Source organism: Sturnira hondurensis, unplaced genomic scaffold, assembly GCF_014824575.4.
Source record: "Sturnira hondurensis isolate 20B ecotype Veracruz unplaced genomic scaffold, ASM1482457v3 Scaffold0013537, whole genome shotgun sequence".
NCBI lineage: Eukaryota > Metazoa > Chordata > Mammalia > Chiroptera > Phyllostomidae > Sturnira > Sturnira hondurensis.
In genome coordinates this window covers 1,746,107-1,770,422 of record NW_028086168.1, presented here as the reverse complement: position 1 = coordinate 1,770,422, position 24,316 = coordinate 1,746,107, and the positions used below count along the sequence as shown (strand labels likewise).

Genomic DNA, 24,316 nt, shown 5'->3' with positions numbered 1-24,316 from the left:
TTTTACATTTTAGAGAAATTATTGAAGGTTTTTTCCCATATTTTGAGGCATAATTAGAAAGAGCTTTCCTTCCCCAAAAGTATTAGACATTCTTCCTAAATGGGCTTTTTAAAATGCTGTTAAAATAGATGATATATAGGGTTGGCCAAAAAGTCCATGCAGTTTTTGTCTATAAGAGAGCTCTCTCTAGTAGTGCTTAGTTGTCTTTAACTTCATTCAAAACAATTTTGTTAACTTGACTATATTGTGACAGCTGTCATATCAGCGTGCATTAAAAAAAATCAAAATGGTTATTTTTTTGTATAGCCATTTTAATATTGAAGATGGAAGCACATAAGCAACATTTTTGGCACATTATACTTTTTTATTTCAAGAAAGGTAAAAATGCAACTGAAATGCAAAAACAGATTTTTGTAGTGTATGGAGAAGGTGCTGTGACTGATTGAGTGTGTCAGAAGTGGTTTGCAAAGATTTGTGCTGGAGACTTCTCACTAGAAGATGTTCTGCAGTTGGGTGGACCAGTTGAAGTTGATAGCCATCAAATTAAGACATTGAGAACAATCAGCATTATCATCTGCATGAGGGATAGCTGACTACTTGAAATACCCAAATCAAGTGTTGAAAATCATTTGCACCAGCTTGGTTATGTTAATCATTTTGATGTTTGGATTCCACATACATTAAGCAAAAGGAACCTTGATGTATTTCCGCATGCGATTCTTAAAGGTAATGAAAATGTTTCATACTTAAAGGTAATGAAAATGTTCTGTTTGTAAAACAAATTGTGAGGAGCAATGAAAAGTGGATACTGTACAATACTATAGAATGGAAGAAATGATGGGGCAAGCAAAATGAACCACCACCAACCACACCAAAAGCTGGTCTTCATCCAAAGAAGGTGATGTTGTATGTATGATGGAATTGGAAGCAAGTCGTCTGTGAGCTCCTTCCGGGAAATCAAACAATTAATTCCAACAAGAACTCCCCATTAGACCAGCTGAAGGCAGCACTGGATGAAAAAGGTTGGGAATTGATCAACAAAAAATGCATAATCTTCCATCAGGATTACACAAGGTGGCATGTTTGGTTTGTTTGATGACCAGGCAAAAACTGTTACAACTTGGCTGGGAAGTTCTGATTCTCCACCATATTCACCAGATGTTGTGCCTTTGGATTTCCATTTATTTTGGTCTTTGCAAAATTCTCTTAATGGAAAAAATTTTAATTCCTTCCCTGGAAGACAACAAAGTGCACCTGAAACAGTTCTTTGCTCAAAGCAATAAAGAGTTTTGGGAAGATGGTATTATCAAATTGCCTGAAAGATGGCAAAAGGTAGTGGAACAAAACAGTGAATACATTGTTCAATAAAGGTATGTCTTTTATTTGTATTTAAAAACCAAGTGAACTTTTTGGCCAACCCATTGTCTCAAGACAAACAGAGTCTAAAGTAGGAGAGGTCCTTTGTATTGACTGTATACTTTTTTTATGTGTCCTCTTTGAATTTATTTTTTTACCATGTACGTGTGTATTTTTTAACTTTTATTTTGAAATAATTATAGTCATAAGTTGCCAAAAAAAAGTCCAGGGAGGTCTCATGTATCCCTTCACCCCCTCGGTGGTGACATCATACACAACGAGTATAACATCCAAAGCCAAGGAAATTGACAGCTGTACAATCCACAGCATGTATCTTTTATTACTCTCTTTAAACATCTGACCAGAATTTTGACCTAAAATTAATTAGATGAATGTAAAATATTCTGAGGGCATTGGTGGGCAAGGTTTTTATAGGTGGCTAAAGACAAATATCAATCCTGATACAAATATTTAGCTGGGTTTTTAATAGTTCCTTGATAAAAGCTTTTGTAAAACTGGTTACTTGAGAAAATAATAGTATTTAGTTTTGAGTGTCTCTTTTACCTGCTTTGTTTAGCATGAGTACTAGCTTTCACAAAATCGCTTATTTTGCATTAACAATAATAAAATTTCCCAGGGGACACTTGTGAGTTTTTTAAATCATGAAATACAACTTTACTTGTTTTTACATTGGTATAAGTTATGATCAATAATTCGAATACATAAAGTTTTGAATGTTTTAGCTTAATTTACTGTTAGCTTTGATAGTTTTACTCTTAATCACAGAAGTTTGCACTTGGCCAGAGATTAAGTCTACATGAATTTTATCTATTTAGGCTCTTTTTGGATGGAGAATTGCTATTTGCTCTTAAATTGTTAAGCTATAAATATTTTTCAGTTCCTCTTTACAGAAGAGTGATGGATTTTTGTTCCTACTTAACCTTCACAGGCTTGCTAAGCTAGGTTCATTACATTTATTTTTTTGAAATCAGCTTAATTTTTTTTTAAACAAAGCATGAATTTCTTAGAGAAAAGGCAAAGTGTTACCCAGGTTTGAATTAATGCATGTTAGTAGTAATGATGTCATTTATAGAGCTCCCTGTGTGGGGGAGGAGGACAGTGTTGAAGGTTGTAGATGTTATACTGAAAACAAGAGGTGATTTCTAAAGACTGGCTTCAAGAATGATTATAGCTTCTACTTGAGAGTTTATGAAGAATTATTTTTACTTGGTTTGGATAGGGGGCATTGAACATAAGTATAGCAGATATGCCAGCTCAAAGAAGTCTGTTCTTTATACATGAAAGATTTGATTTTGGCCCTGGCTGGTGTGGCTCAGAGGATTGAGCGTCGCCTGCAAACCGAAGGGCCACTGGTTTGATTCCCAGTCGGGGCACATGCCTGGGTTGTGGGCCCAGGTCCCCAGTAGGAGGTATAGACAAATCACACATTGGTGTTTCTCTCCCTCTCTTTCTTCCTCCCTTCCCCTTTCTAAAAATAAATAAATAGCCCTGGCTGGTGTAGCTCAGTGGATTGAGCGCGGGCCTGCGACTCAGACGATCGCGGTTCGATTCTCAGTTGGGGCACATGCCTGGGTTGCAGGCCAGTTCCCTGCAGGCCAACTCTCAGCAGGCGATGCACGAAAGGCAACCATACATTGATGTTTCTCTCCCTCTCTCCTTCCCTTCCCCTCTAAAGATAAATAAATAAAATCTTAAAAAAAAAGAATGAGACAAAATTTTTAAAATAAGTAAATAAATAAAATCTTTTTAAAAAAAGATTTAATTTTGTACTTGGGAAATTTCTATAGTGGATTTTGTGATTGCAACACAAAAAGTTAGAAGGGTCTTTGAGTAAAGCAAGGTAATTTTCTTTTGCAGTATTCTGTATATACATATATTTAAGATACGTTCAGCTTTCTAACAAACCAAAAGAATATTAATTCTTAGCAAATAGGTAACTATACTGGATGTCGAAAGATCACTGAGCAAGCACCTTTTCCAAGAAGTTACCTCCCTTGTTCTCAGAGCTGAACCTCTTCTAAGAATGTGCTAGATAAGATAAATGGCAATTATGAACTGTTTTAATTTTTGGATTTATGCTTATTGTTTCATAACTAGCATGTGGGGCTTAGTCAAAGCGCTCTTCATGCACAACTCTATTTCTTTTATATCATTATGGATTGTTTTTTTCAGTCTTACTGTTACGGTTTAATAAAAAAAAAAAGGCACGTGTTTTGACGTTATTAGGTCTGGGTTTGAATCCTGGCCCCAGCATTGTGTTTTTGAGTAAGCTGTTGACCTGAATCTTCTGAACTGTAAAATGAGAATGTTGCTCATGTTTGTAGTAATACTTGCTAAAATAACCTGTGCCTGCCAAAAGCTAGGCAGTTATTTAAGTGTTTTTTCCCCTCTACCTTTCTGCTTTGTTAATTAGCATTTATATCCAGAGGAGAACAGAAGAAAGATAAAGTAGTCAATATGTAAGAGAAGAAATTTGCACTATTTCTATTTTAAACAAGTAGCCATGATGTCTCTGTCCACACTAACAGAGAAAAAAATAATTTCATTCCTCATAGTTTTGTGTGTGTGTGCATGTGTGTGTGTGTGTGTATAAGATCAAGTTATCATTACTCTGGTTTTAATTTTTAGAAAAATGGGATGGTTTGTACAAATTTGCTGAGCTTGAGAGTATGAACAAAGCATTTAGTCTATTAAGGATGAAAATATGGGGAACTTATGAAGCTAGAGCAGGGGTGTAAAATTCATTTTCATTGGAGGCCACATCAGCCTTGCCAAATGTAGAGCTCCTTGCCCCTAGTTAAGGAGTAGTTACATTTATACAGTCCTAAAATAATACATTTGGCCCTGTGAGGCTGATGTGGCCCCCAGTGAAAATGAGTTTGATACCCCTGAGCTAGAGGATTCTATCTGGCCTCTTCTCAGAAGTTGAGAAGACTTCTCTGGCCTCATGAAGTTGCAAATGATCTGTTCTGATAAAAATAAGGAGGCCTGGGAAGAAATGCTGTGGTATCGGGGGCCAGTTGGGATGAATTAAAACGAGCAGCAACATGGAAAGCCAAGCTATCTTGCTGTAGCATTGATTCTTTTGAGTTTTACTTCTCCTTTAAATGTGATTTTAATTTACTTTATAAAAACCCTACATTCAGGCCCATTTGGTTCTTTGGGGGCTGCAATTCTAGTAAATAAAAATCCAACATACAAAAAAAAATACAGCCATTCTTGTTGTTTTCCCCCATAGGTTCTATATTTCTGTCAATTTTCTCCATACGCATAATTTTTAGTAAATGCTAATCAAGGTATTTTATTCTAAAAGAGTAACCCATTGTAAACAGGAAATTTCTTTTTAAAAAAGAAAATTATCCCGTGTCTTTGTATAGCACTTAAAGTTTACAAGAGTCATTACAAAGTCTTAGGAAACCTTCCCTTAAGAACCGTATGTTCAGAAATGGGTTAACCATCAAGTTATAGTGTGGTGAATGCAATAATAAAAAGAAAATAACATATACTATTACACCATTAGGTTGAGAAAGCAAACGAAGGAAAATTATTCATTCTGCTTCAGTCGGTCTTTCTCATTTTAAAAGAGAACATGAAGCCCAAAGCACTGTGTTGATTTTGAACACAATAGAAAACTTGTTACCCTCACTGAAACTGTGTTCTTAAACCATGTTCTGGGGTTTTGAAATAGAATACCCTCTTATCCGCTTATTTAAGACTACCTACTGTATTCGTATCTTTATTATAAATCAAGCAATTTTAAGGCAGTAGTGCTCAAACTTTAGGTTTTATCAGAATCATCTGGAGGGGTTATTAAAATAGATTTCTTGGGTCCCACCTCAAGAGTATCTAATTCATATTGGCCCTGGGGTATACCCAAATACTTATATTTCCAACAAGTTCTTGGGCAATGCTGATGCTGCTGGTCCAGGGAATGTACTTTGAGATTTAGTCAAACTCAAAAAATTTTAATGACTTCCTATTATAAACCAGCAATTGTTTCAAATCCAATTACTCTCTCATTGACTCATTCAGTATGCATTCGAACTCTTATGTGCCAAGCACTGTGTTCATTTTTTACTCGGGTCAGGAAGATAAGGAACCTCCCTCAAGAAGCAGAGAGTTAACAGTGGTAGTATTGTTTAAACTCACTTAATCATCATAGGAATTTATGAATTAGGGCATATAATCCTTATTTTAGATGAGAAGAAAAAGGTCTAAAAAGGTTAAATAATTTTCCAGAATTCACACAGTGAGTATATGGAGAAACCAGAATTTGCTTATCTGCTTTCCTGCAAACCAGAATTTGCTAATCTGCCTTCTAATCTGCAAACTAAAAAGTTTGTGAAGATTAGTGGACCATAGGAGGGATGGAGTAATTAGATCTACTTTAGGAAACTAGAAGGCAGCATGGAAAAGATGGCACTAGAATATCATAAGGAACAAGTGAAAGATAACCAGATGAATTAGAACTGTCAGCATTTCCAGTGGAGAGAGCAGTTTGTGCAAAGGTATGGAAACCTGAGAGAATATGGGTTCCACAGACTGAAAATAGTTATGTAAGATTATAATACAGTAGGCCAAATGGAGTATGAGGGGAAAGGAAACTGTAGAAGGCAGTGCTCAGGGTTATGAAGGGTTTTGTGTACTGGGCTAAGAACTTCTCAAAATAGAATTAAGTTTTTATTATTCTTTATCTTATAAGTTTCATCTCTGTTAGCCCATGGTTCTCAAAGTACATTTGATATGGTCTCTCTGGCAGCAGAATCAGCATCACCTGGAAACTTGTTAGAAGTGAAAATTCCTGGGCTCCAACCTAGACGTACTGTATCAGAAACGGAGGTGGAGCCCAGCAATCTTTGTTTTAAGAAGACCTCCAGATGACTCTGGTGCTAAAGTTTGAGAACCACTGCAGTAGGTTATGGAACTCTCAAATTCTTCAAAATAGTCAAAGGTCACTGTAGTGATAGTAGTATCTGACTGAATTCTGTTAAAGTACAATGCTTAATAAAATTGAAGTATTAATACCTCTTAAGGGACATATTTTTAATGTGGTTTATTTATGTTTTGAAAACCAGTTCCTCTTGCTGTTAAGAGATAGTCAGGACTAAGTTTATTAAATCAGGAAAAAAATAAGATGCTAATTACGTTCCTTTGCTAAGGGAATGATTTGGAAACTTAACTGATTTTATTTTAGCTATCAAAAAAAGACGCAGTGAAGCTTTTTTTTAGAGTTTGAGGTTTTTTGTTTGCTTGTTAATATATAAAACTGGTATTAAAATTAGCATTTAAAGTGTTGCGTTTAAAACAAATGTGTTAAAAGAATTGAATATTTAAGTCAATATTTAGCCATGAAATGGCTAAAACTAATTCAGTTTTTCCTTGACATAGAAATAAAAATAAAAATGTAGAAAGTATAATCTAAAATTCTTGGGCAAACATTAATCTAAATGCCTATCACTATCTTTTTTATCAAATTGTGGCCAATATGAGTACTTATTAATGGTAGATCTTTCCCAGTTATTTAAGTATAGAGAAGTTCCTTTTCATCTTAGAAATAGCAGCAGCAAAAAGTGAAGTAGTATGCTGTCATTAATGTTGTTAATGCTCTAGTGTTTTCCACATATTGATTCAGAGCTTTGAGGATTAAGAAGTGGCAAGGCCAGTGAGGCATTGAGACGAGTCCCTTCATTCTATGGATAAGGAAGCTGAAGTCCCGGGAAGTTAAATAGTTGATTTGCTAATGGTCACATAGGTAGTGAGTAGCAGAACCAGGATTATAACCATATACTTAGATTATAATATAAAAGGCAGTACTAGATCAGACATTTCTGAGACCCACTTTGATACAACATTGAAGGTCCACATCTAAAGTAAAATACTTTTCAGTTATCAAGATTTTCTTGGCTATGGTATATTTTATGGAGGGCATTTAATAAAGTTTTATAAAAAGTTATTTAAAGATTTATTTTTGTATTGATTCAGAGGACTAAAGTATTAGATTTGTCTTATAAGAGAACTTAATAACTGTTCAAAATTTACAAAACACTAAGAAAAAGATATGGAGCCTCACTACACTTACTATTTAATACACAAGAGACTGTAAACTGCTGAAGACGACAGTTATTCACCCTTCTGTGTCACTATCATACAAATTGCTAAGCTGATATTTGAACTTGGATGACTTACCAGCTAGACTGCCACTTATTTCCAAGGAAAACTGGTCCAAACCACATACCTTACCTAGAAGGTGATTTTGCGAGCTAATAACCTACAATCAAAGCTTCGTAGTTTAGCCAGAATTTTGACTTCCTTGTTAACCAACCCTGCAAGTACTGTTTGCCCTAAAGCCCTCGGAATCATTTTTATGAGCAAGATCTAAAAATTGTTAAAGCAGATATTAAAATATCAAATCTATAGAAGAAAAGTCATCATCTGAAATTTGATGCAATAAGTAACTACTGAGGGGATTTCCACCTGAAAAGTAATTTAGGATATGTAGCTGTTCATTGAAGTTTAAGAGTTGTGGAGAGGGTACTGTTCATTCAGATGTTATCTTTTTAATCACTGAATTGAGAAACCCTGAATAAAATTGTAAAGTAGCATATTTTGCCATCGGCAAATTAGAAAAGTTGAAACTACAAAGGATTTTTAGAAGTGTCATCTATTTACTGAGATCCTAATTTTCAAAATGAGAGCTCTCTTAGTACTAAAATTGTGAGAATAGACCTAATAAACTTTAAATTACTATTTTTGGTTTTAAGTAACACACAGATGTTCTTAATTATTTTAAGAATTGGAAGGGAGATTACATTTTTTAGAATAATTTAATGAAATATTTTAATTTTTTCCAGTGCATCTGGGGGAGGTGTTGTAGCCATTGACAACAAAATAGAACAAGCAATGGTAAGTAAAAGTTTATAGTCCTTATTTTATAGATTGCTGGTTGTGCAAAGCACTTGGTTTATATCAGTTGTAAAAAACAAACCTAATTTCTTTAAATCAAGATGACCAAAGTAATTTTTTAATAATGAGATTAAACTGAAGATGTTAGAACATTGAGAATCTTAGTCTAAAAATATCAATGGAGTAAATATTTTGTCCATTTGAACATCTCACATTTTTCTTGCATTGCCATTGATAAGGGCCATTTGGGGGTTATACAATGAAAATGCATTGTGTTTTTCCAAGTATTTCAGCATCAAAAATAGTTTAGAGACAAAAAAAGTATTAAAATGAAAACTTCAGCTGCAAATTTTTGTCATCCTTTGGTCATACGCAGACACTGTTTTACTCAGCTTTAATGAATAGACTTGTTCTGTTGATTCTGGTTCTGATTTCTATTACCATCAAATATTTTTATTCCCTTAAAGATACTATGTTCATGTTATATAAAATACTTTGATTCAAATTGACTAAAACTGTGGCAAAGCTATAAATTAGGATTGTCAGTCCCAATCTATTAAAAAACACAAGGTTTTAAGGTTGGAGATTGAAGGATCACCTTATCTCTTAAAGCAGTACTATGTAACTAGTTTAATATCAAACAGTTTAATATCCTTTGTTCTCTAGTCCCACATCTAAGCATATGACTTTCAAACTCTTTTAATTCTAAGCTTATAATTGACAATTTAAGGAGCTAGTATTGTTGGAAATCTCTTCAAACTTTGAAAAGAAAGTCCTGGGCTTACTGCCCTAGTTGGAAACTGGATTTTTTCCACCCCATCTCCCTTAGGGCCATTCAAGATACAGTAGAAGTACTAAAAGCAAGAGTAGGAAAAGTGATATAAAAACACCTTTTGTTTATAAGGCACTGGGTAGGCTAGAACCAAATAGCAACAGCTTTTCCTTTCTTTCTTTTTGACATTCCTAATTTTGTTTTTCACAGGATTTGGTGAAAAGCCATTTGATGTATGCAGTAAGAGAAGAAGTGGAAGTTCTAAAGGAACAAATAAAAGAATTAGTTGAAAGAAACTCTTTACTTGAACGAGAAAATGCACTGTTAAAATCTCTTTCAAACAATGATCAATTATCCCAACTCCCAGCCCAACAGGCCAATCCTGGTAGCACTTCTCAACAGCAAGCAGTGATAGCACAGCCTCCACAGCCAGCGCAACCTCCACAGCAGCCGAATGTCTCCTCAGCATAAAGCTTTCTTGCCTCATTAAGAAAAAAACTGAAAGCAGTCTATCTTGTGTGCCACTGGTGTTCTTTCCACTTTATACGAAAGCAAGTAGCCATGCTTCGGTTGTGTGTTTGGCCTTTTCAGTATTAGACAATCATTCTACAAGAGCTTTTCCTCTCTTTGAGATGACATGCAGCACTGTTGATGTCCAGCTTTACGTCATCAGTACACAAGGAGAATAATAATTGGGGTTTATTAAAGCAAGCAAAGTCTGCCTTTTACCTGGTGGGCATGAGTGGGGTCTTTTAAGAGCTTTGGTGGCTCTTCCATGTTTCTATTACATGGGTTTACCCTGAGCCTTCCTGTCATTATAAATAACAATTCATCTAAAGAGCCACTTTTCTTTCAATATCAGTAACATTTGCCTATATAAGTTTTCATTTATTTGTGTTTTATTTATTACAGGGCTGCTATTTTCATAATGTACATGAACAATGTCACAGAACTTTTTTAATTTTTTGAATAATTATAAGTATCAGTAAAGGAATTGAAAGACAGGATTGCATTTAATAGATAAACGTTTAGGCAATAATTGAACAAAAGAATCCTGGCATATTTCTAACACTAATGGCAATTTACCTTCGGTATTTATTTTTAGTAGTGAAGACCCAGCTTGAATGTAAATTTTGTATAGTGTAAGTATGAAGAACATAGTGCAACTGTACAGGTAGTCACCAGTTATTGTGATATAATAAATAATTGGGCTATTTTGATGAAGAAAACTTTGTTCATTTGTTTCTACTTTCTAATAGAAAAATTGCCACGATTCCTCTGCTTTTTGACATTTCGTATGACTTTTTTTTGAGAGGGTGGGAATAAAAAGCTGTGAAATTGTTCAACCTACTTTGTAACCAAAGAAGCAAAGCTGTGTAATGGAGTTTTTGTTTGTTTTTTTTTTTTATATATATAATGCACATTCTTTATGTATTTTTTTTAGTGTTTTCTCAGTCACAATTTTCTTTACTGTCTAGCATGATCTGCATGACCTATACTCTTTGAACCACTTTCGTACCTCATGTTTTTATCCAGCACTCTTATTGTAATATGTACTAGTCTGTGAACAATGTCAAATAAAAAAGAACGAACAGGTAGTATGGTGGAGCAGAGCTAGTGTACTATACACTAGTTGTAAAATACAAAAAAAAATTAAGTGAGCCATCTTTTGTTCATTTAAAATGGTGTTTTGAATTTCGTATGCAGAAAACGTTTTGTTACATTGCAGATTTTAATGTATTTAATAAATGCAACTTGCAGATAAAGTGCAGTGTATACTGAGTATTTAAATTAAAATGTACATTTCATAAATACAGTTTCAAGAGAAAGCATCATTTTGTGTATACTAACACATTAAGTGTATATGTCAGAAATTGATGTATAAATATATATTTTAACACATTTTCTGAAATTAAACTGCAGTTTTGTTGAAATATTTGGCTCTATATGTGTTCAAAATTTAATTTGATTAGATTTGTACCTTCACAGTTCAGAATACTCCTTAAATGAAAACCAATGTTATCGAAGACTTAATGATAGTTCTTAAATTTTCAAAGTTAAATAATTGAAAGAATGCAGGAGTGGTGAGCAATATTCATATTATGTCAATGACATTTAAGTAGAAAACCCTTGTCTACCAAAAACATTTACTTGAATTCAGAAAGGTGCCTATAGAGATTAACGTGCTCTGTATCTATGGCCTGTTAGCTAGTCAGGAGTTAATGAGAACCAATAGTTAGCTCTTTACATTAAAAGAGGATAAATAAGTATTCTTTATCTATTTAAATAAAAACTTAATCAGATTAGCCACAAAGTAAATGCATAAGGTGGGGTATATGTGGGATTATCAACTATTTTGTATTTTAGTTGTGCTGCAGGATATATTGTTCAGTATAAACAAATTTTAATGTTAATAGATGCCATTAGCAATAGCTAAAGGAACCCTAAAAATGTGAGTAAGATTTTAAGTAGAGCCACCACAGATGAGAGAAAGCAAAGCTTCCATGTTGGAATGAATGTTAACCAAAATGCTCACTAGTGCCCCTCAAGTGCCAACAGCATGATATTTAATACAGGTGGAGAAAAACTAGTATTAGGAAAGGTAGGAATTCATGAAAATACAACTTTTGGTTCTGGTGATAGAAAAACACTTTATAAACATAAAAGTAAGACACAAAGAAAATGATTAATATTAGTTTAAAGTAATTAAAAGTGATTTTTTTACATTTTAAGAAAACAACAGAAAAGAGGAAACATGGATAGGCCACAGAAGAAATAGTGGTTTCTAAAGGTTCTACCTTTAGTAACCTAAAAGATGCAAGTCAATATTTAGAAAATTCTTATGTGTCTTTTTAATAGCGGAACCTGATATAGAAAGGCAGGCTTTTCTGTGTACTTCCAGAAAGCAATTTGGCAATACATATCGAGCCTTAAATATTAATATACTTTTCAGTTTAATGACATGAGAAGATACTCAACTCATGGTGCAATGTTCAAAAAATGCAAAATTATAATAGTACCTATTTTCTGCTCTTACTGTTCCCTTTTTCCCTTTGAACTTGACCTTCCCTTATATACACCTCCCCCCCCAAAAAAAAATAACTGAAAGGATGCCTTTACATCCTACTCATAAGGCATGCTCTGACTCCAAAGTGAGGGCCAAACTTAAGGGTGCAAAAGCTATTGTATTTTTCAGCATCAGATACACTGTATTTGGAAACATTAAATATTCTCCCAATTGATTAATTTCTTGTTTCAGTTTTACCTAAAAAATTTAGGATCTTTGCTCCACGTGACTAGAATATTAATTTATGGAGATGGCCAGTTTCGGGGCAGTCCTTATAGGAATGCCATCTATAATTTTCTTAGTGTGATGCTTGTGGACCAGGGTGCCACTTAAGATTTTTGTTAGTTTATTTTAGCCAACTAGAAAGTCATAGAGCATGTTGTTTCTGATACGGTAATATATCTGTAATACAAGCCTAACTTTTCCCAAAGAAAATTTATTTTAGGTAGTTACAATGTGATTTTACAGCTTACTGCACACACGCTTTGGATATTAAATATGCATTTACTTAACTAATATATCTCCAAACTAGCTGGATATTTCCGCTGTTTTTTCCAAAATTCTAAGCTAAGTAGGAGTATTGAGACAAGAACACTTTATCATCAGTCATCCAGTGATGGATAATAACAACTGCCATTATTCCCAAAGAATTGTTGCAGGTCAAAGATTGTGGTACTTCTACAAGTTCCAAACTCTAGTCACTCCTGGACCTTTAAAAAAAGGGGCAGTGGTCCTTAAGATTAGAATACCAAAATACCTGTTCTTCGTGGAAATACACATTTGTAGAACTAGAAATAGCTAATTTTCTGGGGACAAATTTTAAGACAATCTAAAGTCATTTTTTAAGACGACTTTATAGTTCAGTGGCACAAACTTTGTGACATGACTCCAGTCTCTTAAAAAGTCCTAAAAAGGACAAAACCCAGCCCTCAAAATAACAGTTTAATCAAGGGTATAAGGAAATCATTGGGACAATGTAATAATAATAAAGATACACAGTCAAGAATGGCTTTGTCAGAGGTTTCCTCAAGAGATGACACAGGTCATAAGAAAACTGCTCAAAGTTTTAAAGGAGAGGACAAAGCTTGGTTAGCCACAGATTTGTTTCATGGGTAAAGACAAAGATTACCTCGCCCACTTTAGTTGTTTGGCTTCTGTCCATGCAGAAAGAAATGACTTACTGAATGATTTTAAGCAGTGGGATTGTGATCAAATTTGCATTTTGGAAAAGTTAATCACTACAGTGGCAGATGTGAGGTAGATTGGGGGCTGAAACTGGAAGCTAAGAATTAATTGATGAGAGATGATAATGATCCAGGAAAGAAATGATGAATATGAGAGATTACATAGGCAATCCGTGATGCTCATGAAGGAAGTCTGTCTTGGGTCTTGCTGTACCATTTTGGCCTCAAAATGAACACTCCATTCCCAACATCAGGTATCCTGGTCTTTCTTGCTCCAAGGAAAGATCAGAGAGCTGCAAGTCTTAGCCTGAGTCAGACTTTTCCTTCCAACAGTCATAGGTCTCTAGGAAATTAAAATCGTAGTTTTCTGTTAAAGAAAATTCAAGAATTTAGCAAAAGGGGAATGAGTGGAAGTGGAAAAATAGGGGATCCTTTTTTGTCACTATAAATTCAGCCATAAAGATAAACTAAATTTAGTTATTTTATGGTGACTAGGATTAGAGTGGCCAGAAGCCTCTCAGAGCTGTCCCTTTCTCCCCAGAAAGGGTAATGTGGGTTCTGGCCCCATTGTAGGTACTGACAACCCATGTCAGGATAGGTTTTTGCTAGGCTTCAACCTTTCCTTCTTCACCACCGTTCACACAATTTCTTTCCTTCGAGTCCCTCATCTAAGAAACTGGACCTTTTCTCCCACCTCCTCCTGCCTCAAGCCTACTAATCCATCTTTCTATTTTCTAGCAATACTAATAGTTTATTATTTAGTCATGTATGTCTTTATCAGGTCACAGAAGTTCCAGAACAGAATCTTTCCTCTGAATGAATATATTTGCTTTGGCAGTGGAGAGATTACTGTAGAGTGCTACTTAACAATTTCCTTAGTGGGCTACAGTTAGTATTGCCTGCTGTGTTCACAAATGAAAAAGGCTAAATGAGGCACTATACAAAGCAAGCTAAAAGTCATAGACATTTTTTTAACAGAATCGTTATAAAGACAGCCTTTTAAAATTGGTAAAGGTAAAGTAAGAAATGAATTTTGCACTGGCGTAGTCTACTTGGTCACAGAATTTTTTTAACATACTTAGATGGTGAATTAGCTTTATAGTCCCTCTCCTTACCAGGGAAGCTGATAGATTAGGCAGTTTGGGGAATTTTCCCATGGCCCGATTTCATGTCTTGAGCTATATAAAACTCAGCATCTAAGTTTATGGAGTAAGTAAGACATTGTCTACAGAAGGGAAAGTTATCCCATTGAAAGAGGGAAGAAAAGGGTATGCTAGGTTAATCCTTAAAAACAACTGAGGCAAATGCCAGACTTCTCCTTTCTCATTAAAAAAAGCTGAGTTTATCTTTCCATTTCATTCTTTTGCATGCTTAAGATATTTCTATATAGCAACTATAAAGTATTCTCACCCACTGCAATCTAAAAATCTAAAAAGCTCTCCAGATCACAGTTATTGCTGTCATTTTACAAGCATGCAATGCATCTATTGATAAATTGTACCTGAAGAAGTCCACAGAAAGCAAGGACCATTTTCCCCATAATTGGACATGAAATATTATAATATCAGATCAAGTTATAATTCTAGTATTTCTACTAAAAATGCATATATAGTTTAATCAGGTGGCAAATGGACAGAAAAAAATAACATGTAACTTTGTAAAGCCTCTAAAATAAAGGTTTTGTTTTCAAGAAGTTTGGCTTTTACTTTTTATCTTATAGAAACTGTTGAAATGCAATTGAATTCTGTTTCTATTCAGGTGCTGCACACTGTGCTATGTGTTTGGGGATAGAAAGATGAATGGGACATGATTTGTGCACTTCAGGAGCTCATAGTTCAATATAAAAAGTAAAAGCCAAGGTGCCATTTTATTTATTCAAAGTATGTGTCATAGTTTATGGCCCTCATATCATTTGTTGAATGAAAGTTTCGTATAAATCAACAGTAAAATTGTCATGCCACGTCAAACTCTTTGACTTGCCTGGAAACAGCACTAATCACCACAAATATTTAACATCAAATAGTGCTTTTAGAAAGAGGGGGCCTGGTGAAAAGCCTCTCCATCTTTTCTTTGAGCCTATGAGTTGTCTCCTAAAGAGGAACCAATCTGAGAGAGAAGCTTGTACATTTTTTAATAATCCAAGTTTGTAGAGAATGAAACTGAATTAAATCAAACTTAACTAGAATTAAGTAGAATGTTGCCATGAATTGTATCCTCTATTGTCTCACTAGCAACACATTTCCTTGACTGACAAAATCTGCCACCATTCATTCAATGAACCAAGTTAAGAATAACTCGGGTGCCTGATGCCAAAATTAAATCAGATAGCTGGGAACCTGGAAACAAAAACATGTTTTGAGTACGTGATAAAGGTGACCTTTCAAGTCAGTAAGGGAAGAACAGTTCATTTAACAAATAGTATTGAAATAACCATTTGGGGAAAAAATAAATTTAGGCCTCTTAACTCATAAAAATTAATTCTAGCTAAACTAATAGTGAGTTTTATACTTTTCTGTCACATAACCTTTTTAGAAATCTCCCTGTGAAATGCACATGAGCAAAAAGTTTTTCAGGTACATTAGAAAGAGATGATCACTCTCAGCAAAATAAAGGAAATGCACACTAAAACACAAGAAACTATCTCAGATCCAGTTGGCAAGTATTTAAAACATATAAATCAAGAGCTGGCAAGGCTGTGGAAACAGGAATCTGACATTGCTGGTGAGTGTGTAAATAGACACAGCCGCTTAAAAATAAAATTAAGTGGTATACATTAAAATTTAAAATTCATATGCCATCTGACTCAATAATTTCAAATTTTAATGAAATACGTGTTCACAAGGTTGATTCAACTTTTGTAACACTATAAAATTGGAAAAAACAAATACCCATCAAGAGGATGATGAAGCATGGTATACACTACAAAATACTAGGCATCAATGAAACAGAGTGAAAATCCTACATATACTAACATGGAAAAACCTCAAAGATACAATATTATGTTTTTTCAAAGTTTGAGAAAAAATTGAAGGACAACACATGTACTATATATAACACCATTGATGTTAAAACACATACTGTGCACATTCACACACACGAATACTGTATAGTGTACTTCTTTAGTACCTATTTGTGTATTATAAAAATGTATAGAGAAGGTCTGGAAGGGTAAAACCGAACAGTTAACAGTAGTTTGATGGAGTGCATTAGCTTTAACTGTAACATTTGATGTGTTTGAATATACACTCATGTAATGTTTGTGTAATGATGAAATTAATAAATTAGAAATAAAATAAAATAGATGTTCTTGTCTGGTGCTAATGTCTCCCCTGGTGCTCTGGGTCTCATCATCTTTAGCCTTCTCCACTCCCCAGGATTCTTTTTCTCTCCCATTTCTCCCGCTTTGCTGGCTCCTATGGCTTCATTGCATCAGTATTTCCGCAAACTCAGTAAGTAAGTAAATGATAAGTAACTCCCCTCTCTTAACTGGGAATGTGCTCCTTCCAGCTTGCTTTTTCTGCTACCTCTTCTTCCCTTCCATTTCTCCTGTTGCCACTCATTGCTTGCCTCATGCATTCTGGTTGAGGCTCCCACGGTACCCCCAAACCATTCTCATCAGAGTCTCCAATAATCACTTTGGTTCTAATTCCCTCTGATATATTTCAGTTCTTATTTACTGTTTTATCTAATTTCTGCTTATGGCTTATTTAGTCTCATAGATCCTTTTCTATCTCATTTTCTTCCTTTTCATGTTTTAGGATTTTTTCTTACAAAAAAAATATATATATAAAACTTTTAACCCAATCTGTCTTTTAATATACTAATCTGTTCCCACTTCTTATTATTACTGGCATGTTTGGATTCTTTTCTGCCATTTTATTTTGTGTTATCTCATCAAAGTGGTATGTTATTTTTCCTTTTCCTGGCTTTTATTCGATTGTTTTCTCATTTACTTTTTCACCCCTCTAATGCTTGGGGAGTTAGTTATACATTCCATGTCCATTCTTCCAGTGGTTTACTCTACAATGTATCATTTTGTTGTGGAAATTTTTAATCATACACAAAACTGAACAGTGTAATAAGCTCCTGTGTATCTATAACCCAGCTTAAATGATTACCTAATCATGGCCAATCTTGTGTTATTTACAATCAAACCCAATTACCCCCCTATCATCTGGATTATTTCAAAAAAATTTAAGATATCATAATACTTCATCCACATATAAATATAGGGTGGGCAAAAGTAGGTTGCAGTTGTGTTGACATTCTTTTGAGTTAATAAAACTATTGTAATCATAACCTGTATGTCTTTTTCCACGTGAACAGCTGTAAACCTACTTTTGCCCATTCATGTACATTATATTTAAGTATGTATCTCTAAAAGGTATTTTTTTTAATCTTCTCCTGAGGCCATGCTTATTGATTTTTAGAGAGAAGGGGAAGGAGGGAGAAAGAGAAAAAGAGAAACACTGATGTGAGAGAAAAACATCAATCTGTTGCCTCCCCGACCAGCACTGCACCGGCAACCCAGACATGTGCCTGACCGAGATTCTACCCCACAGCCTTGTGCTGCATGGGATGATGCTCCAACCAGCTGAGCAACCTGGCCAGAGCTGAAAGATGTTCTTTTTAAAAACAACACACAATACCATTCTCCCACTTCAAAATTAATGATAATTATTTAATATCATTAAAAATCTAGTCAATGTAGCCAAGTAGAATCATCTGTCACCTGTATTTTCTGTAAATTAGTTAAATCTAGAAGCTTAATCAGATTTGGGTATATATTTTCCCAAGATTAATTAATAAGTGATGGTGTATACTTCCATTATGTAGTGTCTGGTTGTCTCAATTTTGTGGTTTTGGCAACAGTGATAATCATTGCCTGGACACATTAGTCCGTTAATTCTGTCATTACTTCTCAGTCAGTAGTGAAATACTCCTCTCAAGGGAAACTTTCTTTTATTAACTGCTCAGTTACCTGGAGGCACAGTTCCTACAAAAAAAAACAGGGGTTTAATTCTTTCTCTTTATTTCTATTTCTGAGATGAGTAAAAATAAATAAGGAGCAATTGAAGAAGACTTACGCTAATATTTTATTCTGAAAAGGAGAAAGAAAATAAAGCAAGTTGATCTAGGGTGCTACGTATTTCAGGTGTTATTGGGGAAATGCCAGGAAATTATAACCCCTAAAAAGTGATGACAGGAAATGGCAACCTGAAAACTTGTCTGTTTATTGCTGAGTTCCGGAGTAGCTTCTGAGTCAAGTGTACCTTGAGGGAATGAGGGCAGTAGGTAGGATCCATATCTGGGCAAAGTGGGAGCTGGCTCAGAAGCGGCATCCGCAGCCAAAAAAAAAAAAAAAAGGTCCGGGCGCCCTGAGGATCCAGGGAGTGAAGAGTTACACAAATGAGCAGTATTGTGTGCTTACTTTCTGCCAAATGTAGACTTAAGATACTGCCCTTACAAGCTGACAACAAGCCAGGAAGTTTCCTAAGAAACACAGCAGGGGATGGGTAACAATGTAGCTTATGCAGCATTAATTTCTAAGCAAGGCAATAAAGATGTGCACTACTGTCTTTGTTAACCATGTCTTGACTGCATAAGGATTGGTTTCTTTATCATGATGTGGTCTTGTCCTGGACACAAGAAGAGGTTTCAGTGCTGGGACATCAGCTTGAGAACCTAGATGACTGACACGAGAACCTGGGTCTCTGTGGCCCTTCTAGTAGCTACTCTCATACTCACCTTTCTCTTCCTCAACCCATCTTGCCCCCAGCTGACTGTCCTTGTTAAACACTCATTGAGCACGAGCAAAAAGGAGCCCCTTCCCAGGAATATCACCCTCTTTCTAAATGGGATACTTGAAAGCTACGCCGTCCTCTTCTCCAGAGAGAATGAACAAGCATAGGCTTGGCACCGGCTGCGGAAACACGGCCCTGGCGATCTCGAGTTCCAACCCTGTGAGTCTTCGCTGTTTCACTGACTTCAGCTTCCTGAAGCCGGCCCAGTTCAGCATTAGGTAATGGCTGTGATGACAGCTGACTCATCCAGAAATGCAGCTTTCCTGGAAGTTTCCTTTGCCCAGATAACCACCCTGGGAGGAAAAACTGGTTAATGCAAGCTTTCTTCTCCTGAATATTCATGAGTTTTGGCACAGCGTGGGGAGTCTCAGAGGAGGAGGGGAAAAGACATCAGGGTTCTGGCACCTATGTGGGGGCGGGGCGGGGGGTGGTGGTGGTGGTGCGAGGCGCTGGGCAGGGCGGGCAATGCTACAGCCAGAAGCTGAGTGGCCTAAGGCTGAATGAGAATCCCCCTTAGCCCTTTGATAGCTGGAAAGTTCAGAGCAAGTTGCTTTGAAAGTAAACTCTGTGAGAGAAGCTTCTACTTTTTTTGTTCATGGTTGCATTCTTGGTACCCAGTTCTATTATTAAATGGACGGATGGATGAATGAATGAGGGTTCACATTCATGTTACACGTTCTTTATTCTTTAGTGTTCTTTAAGTGTAGCCTGAGATAACCAAATCATAGGCTTGTTGTGGGGATTAAACAAGACAGAATATGTACATCCCTTAACTGGCCCCTGACCCATAGCAAGCATGCAATAAATGCTTGTTCTCGCTTTCCCTGTGACCTCTTTCCAAGTGTCTTGTTGAGGTGGTGGTCTCAATCACTTTTTGACCAAAAGCTCTAGGAAAAGACTGGGTGATTTTTAGGCTCTGGGGATAGCACCTATGGTAATTCAGATGACATAAATAAGTTAAACCACCTTCTTCAAAATCTTTTTCCCCCTTTATATTATTAGAACCTCACAACCACCACAGTAAGTCCAAGGAAAGCAGGTTACTCATTTGCCAGATGAGTTCACAGAATTCAAAGAGCCTGTAAGCTGCCCAGGATCTCAGATCTAGTTGGTGATAGAGCTATGTATCCCAGGCTGTGGGGCACCATATCCTGTGTCGTTTCTCCCCTTTGTATTCAAACGGGTTTGAGGTCACAGGAAAAATCGCCCCTTTTCTGGAGCCTCCATTGAGGCTGTACACATGTTATTTCTAATCATTGCCTCATCTTCTTGATTTCATTGAGGCGGCTCGGTGATTCAAAAGATAACTGTATGAGATAGACAAAATGACTGCAATGTATGACAATATATCCTGTTTGGAATGAAGACAGGTAGGTCTCCATTCACAGAATACCAAACAGATTGCAATCAGCTTACTGGTAGCTCTGAGTTCTGCAGCTTCAGCTCAAGGGAGGGGCACTGACTGTTTATCATCAGAAATGTATATTTTCTTAATAAGTAACACATGCTCACTGAAAAATTCTAATGGTTTATTTTTTTAAATGCAAAACATCTCCTTCCTACTCATTCTCAAACCCACTCTGCAGAGTTTATCTCCGCTATCAAATAGTTTTCTCCGCATATAATTGAGATATACACATATATGGGATTTTTGTAAAATATTTTTTAGTGTTGTTCAAGTACAGTTGTCTCCATTTTTCCCCCCACAACTCCCCCTCAACCCAGCCATCCCCATGGGTTTTTTTTTTGACATAAGTGGAATTATACAAAACCTATTCTTCAACTTGCTTTTTACAAATCCACACTAATCATGAACATCCTTCCCATAATAGCACAGAAGTCTTTATTCTTTTTAATGGTTGCATAGTATTTTATAATAAGCCACATTATGGCTTTCCCTTACTAGTGGACATTTAGATGGCACTCGAGTTTTTCTTTTAACCAAAATTGTTTCTCCATATACCGTGGCCCAGCTGCACGAGAATTTCTTCACAATAACAATGGCTTTCTGTTTTCTACTTATTTGCAGCATAAGGTAAGATCTAGTTCCAGTTACTTCATCATTGCCTGACGTGAAAATCCATTTTTTATTTAGAAAATTTACTAATTTATCCAAACTAAAACCTGTATAGGCCCCTTACTTAAATTTATCAATTATCAGAGGATCTGGTAGTTAAGAATGTATTATTGTATAATTAAAAATTGCTGAGAGTGGATCTTAAACATTCGCACCACACACACACAGAGTTAACTATGTGAGATGATGGATGAGTTCATTATCGTGATCTTGGTAATCATTCCATGATCTGTCTTTATATCAACTCTTCATGTTCTAGACTTTTTTTTACATTTCAGACTTAGGGAGAGAGAGAGAGAGAGAGAGAAACATCTATGTGAGAGAAATGTCAATTGTTTGCCTTCCTTAGGGGCCCAACCGGGGACCGAACCTGCAACCCAGGCATGTGCCCTGACCAGGAATTGAATCCTCAACCTTTCAGTTAATGGAACGACACTCTAACCCACTGAGCCACACCAGACAGAGCATGTTCTACACTTTAAATATATACGATTGTATTTGTCAATTATTCCTTAACAAATTTGGAAAACTAAGTTAATTAATTGAATTGACAATTATCACCATTCTCACTTCATTCTGTGGTAGATTGAACGAATGGTGACCCCTCCCCAAAAGATATGTCCACACCCTAATTCCTGGAACCTGTGATTAATATAGCCTTATATATGGCAAACAAATGATTATTATCTTATATGGCAAAAGATGTGATTATGTTAAAAATATGAGAGGAGGTACTTATCCTGAATTATCCAGGTAGGCTCTAAATGCAATCCATGTATCCTTGTGAGGAAGACAGAGGGGTTTTGACACAGGAGTGGAGGGGGCAGTGTGAATACAAGGCAGAGATCAGAGTGATGCGGCCACAAGCCAAGGAACACCTGCAGGCAAAGGAAGCTGGAAGGTCAAGGAATGAATTTTCCCCTCAAGTCTTCAGAGGGAGTGCAGCTCTACCAACACTGTGATTTTGAACGCCGGGCCTCCAAACCTGAAAGAGGATAAATTTCTGCTGTTTCAAGCCACCCAGTTTGTGGTAATTTGTTATGGCAGCTACAAGAAACAAATGCATATTCCTTTTATTTCTTTTTTCTTGCTGAAGTACTTTAAAGCAAATAGCTGAAATGTTATCACTTAACCTTCTTCTCTCCTCCCACCCCCACTTCCTGTAAATAGGAGTTACCTCTAGAGGCCCGCTTGGATTCCAGCTCCACATGGTTGGCTCTGTGCTTCGTGCTGCACTCACATTAGCTGCACACGGGGCCTGACTGTTCCTTAATGCACGTTTAATCAGTCCCAGCTTTCAAATAAATTATATGATCTCTGCTTAAAGACAATTTTCAAACTAATTTTAAACCCACATTTAAAATGTGTCTTCTAATCCAAGCATAAAAAAATGTTTCAAATAATATTTGGTTTGGAAAACTATTCTCATTCACACTTACCAAAATTATCCCCAACTTCTCTTCTAACTCCAGATTAAAAGCCTGGAAGCGTCTGTCCCCAGCTATCACTGAATAACTACCCACATTCCGAGGCCCCCAAGATAATCAAAGAAAGCAGGAATAAAAGAGACAACTATCAAACAACATCTACTTTCCAACAGGCCTGCCTTGTGTAATTTTTGAGTATAGATCTTCACTTTTCCTCCTCAGTTACAGGGTAATGATACGATAGAAACTGCATTCGTTTATTTATTTTTTAGTCACAATCTCTCTCTTTGGCACTTTACTTCGGCTTCAAATCTCTCTGACCTATCCACTGGAAACTCAAAAATCCAACCGTTTCTTCTTTCTCTGTTCTTCACCTCAAAATGTCTCACTGCCGACCACCCACCTAACAAGGCTGCTAGACTCAGTTTGTTTCCTGGTCTAATACCTAAATACCAGATGTGATGGTTTTAGAATAAAAGTTCTTTTGTATTATAAGGAAAGCATACTGGACTAAGAATCAAAGGGCCTAGATTCCAGCCCTTGCTTGGGCTCTATGTGGCTTAAACCCTTTTGAGGGGAAAGTTACCATATGATACAGGGTAGAGTAGCCCACCCTGTGAGATGACCTGGGTAAACATTCATCCAGCAAAAAACAATATTGACTCATATAGAAAGTTATTTAAATGTCTTAGATTAACTCTCAATTTGTGTGTTTAGATTACCTCCGTTTTGTGCTATTACGTCTCTAGTATCTCTATGAAGATTAGTTGTCCTCTTTTCTTTTTAATTGTGATAAAAAACACATAATAAAATTCATCAGTAAGAGGACAGTTCAGTACATTTACACTGTTGTACCACCATCCCCACACAACTCTTCTCATCCCGACAATCTGAAACCACGCCCACCAAACTGTAACTGCACGTTCAACCCCCACCGCCGCCTCCTGGCAGCCAGCCTTCTACTCTCTATCTCTATGGATTTGACTCTTCTAAGTACCTCATCTAAGGGAAAACATACAGAATTTGTCTTTTCTGTGACTAGTTTATGTCACATAGTATAATGTTCTCAAGGTTCATCGATGCTGTAGCATGAACCAGAATTTCCTCCCTGTTTAAATATGAATAATATTCCATTGTGTGTGAGTACCACATTTTGTTTATCCATCTATCAATGGGCACTCGGACCTTCTGCCTATTGCAAATTATGCTGCTATGACAGTGACTATAATGTTGGCTATTCTTCCCTTCTAATGAAGACATAGTGAGGCTTAGGCCTGTCTTCAGTAGGCTCATAAGCATCTAGCTGGAATTTAACATTTAGAGCATAGTCTTATTTTTATTGCATATGTTTTTATGGTTTCATTTTTATACCAAGTATATTAGTTTATGAAGACTGCCATAACAAAAAACCCACAAACTAGGTGACCAAAAAAACCCCAGAAATTTATTGCTATCGAGCTTTGGAGGCTAGATGTTCAAAACCAAGCTGTTGGTAGAGTCATGCTCCACCCGGGACTCTGGGGAGGGTCCCTGCTTGCCTCTTCCTAGCTTCTTGTGGTGACCAGCAATCCTGGACATTCTTCGGCCCGCAGCTGCATCAGTCCAGTCGCTCTCTGCCTCCGGCATCACAGGGTCATCTTCATATTGTCTTCCTTTCATGCATATCTATGTTCCAATTTCCCCTTTTTGTGAGGACACCAGTAAC

The 24,316-nt window shown here is 36.1% G+C and overlaps 1 protein-coding gene and 1 long non-coding RNA gene across 12 annotated transcripts in view; one reads left to right on the top strand and one right to left on the bottom strand.

Moving 5' to 3' along the window:
• TSC22D2 (TSC22 domain family member 2) overlaps nt 1-15,398 on the top strand; it is a 52,281-nt gene extending 36,883 nt beyond the window's left edge. For 2 of the 4 annotated variants that reach the window (XM_037061824.1, XM_037061825.1), the window contains 2 exons: nt 8,229-8,280; nt 9,263-15,398. In XM_037061824.1, coding sequence (XP_036917719.1) covers nt 8,229-8,280; nt 9,263-9,523 — 313 coding nt within the window. In that variant the 3' untranslated portion in view covers nt 9,524-15,398. The remainder of the gene's footprint in view (nt 1-8,228; nt 8,281-9,262) is intronic. The other 2 variants (XR_005068756.1, XR_005068757.1) reach the window with 2 other exon arrangements.
• The window catches only part of LOC118997923 (uncharacterized), a 79,785-nt gene that overhangs the window by 20,095 nt on the left and 35,374 nt on the right, over nt 1-24,316 (bottom strand). For 4 of the 8 annotated variants that reach the window (XR_005068758.1, XR_005068765.1, XR_005068763.1 and 1 more), the window contains one exon: nt 22,242-24,293. The exons of 2 other annotated variants lie outside the window; for them this stretch is intronic. This is a non-coding gene — a long non-coding RNA (uncharacterized LOC118997923). Of the gene's footprint in view, nt 1-13,589; nt 13,671-22,241; nt 24,294-24,316 lie in introns of those variants that run through there. 2 more of the 8 variants (XR_005068762.1, XR_005068766.1) reach the window with 2 other exon arrangements.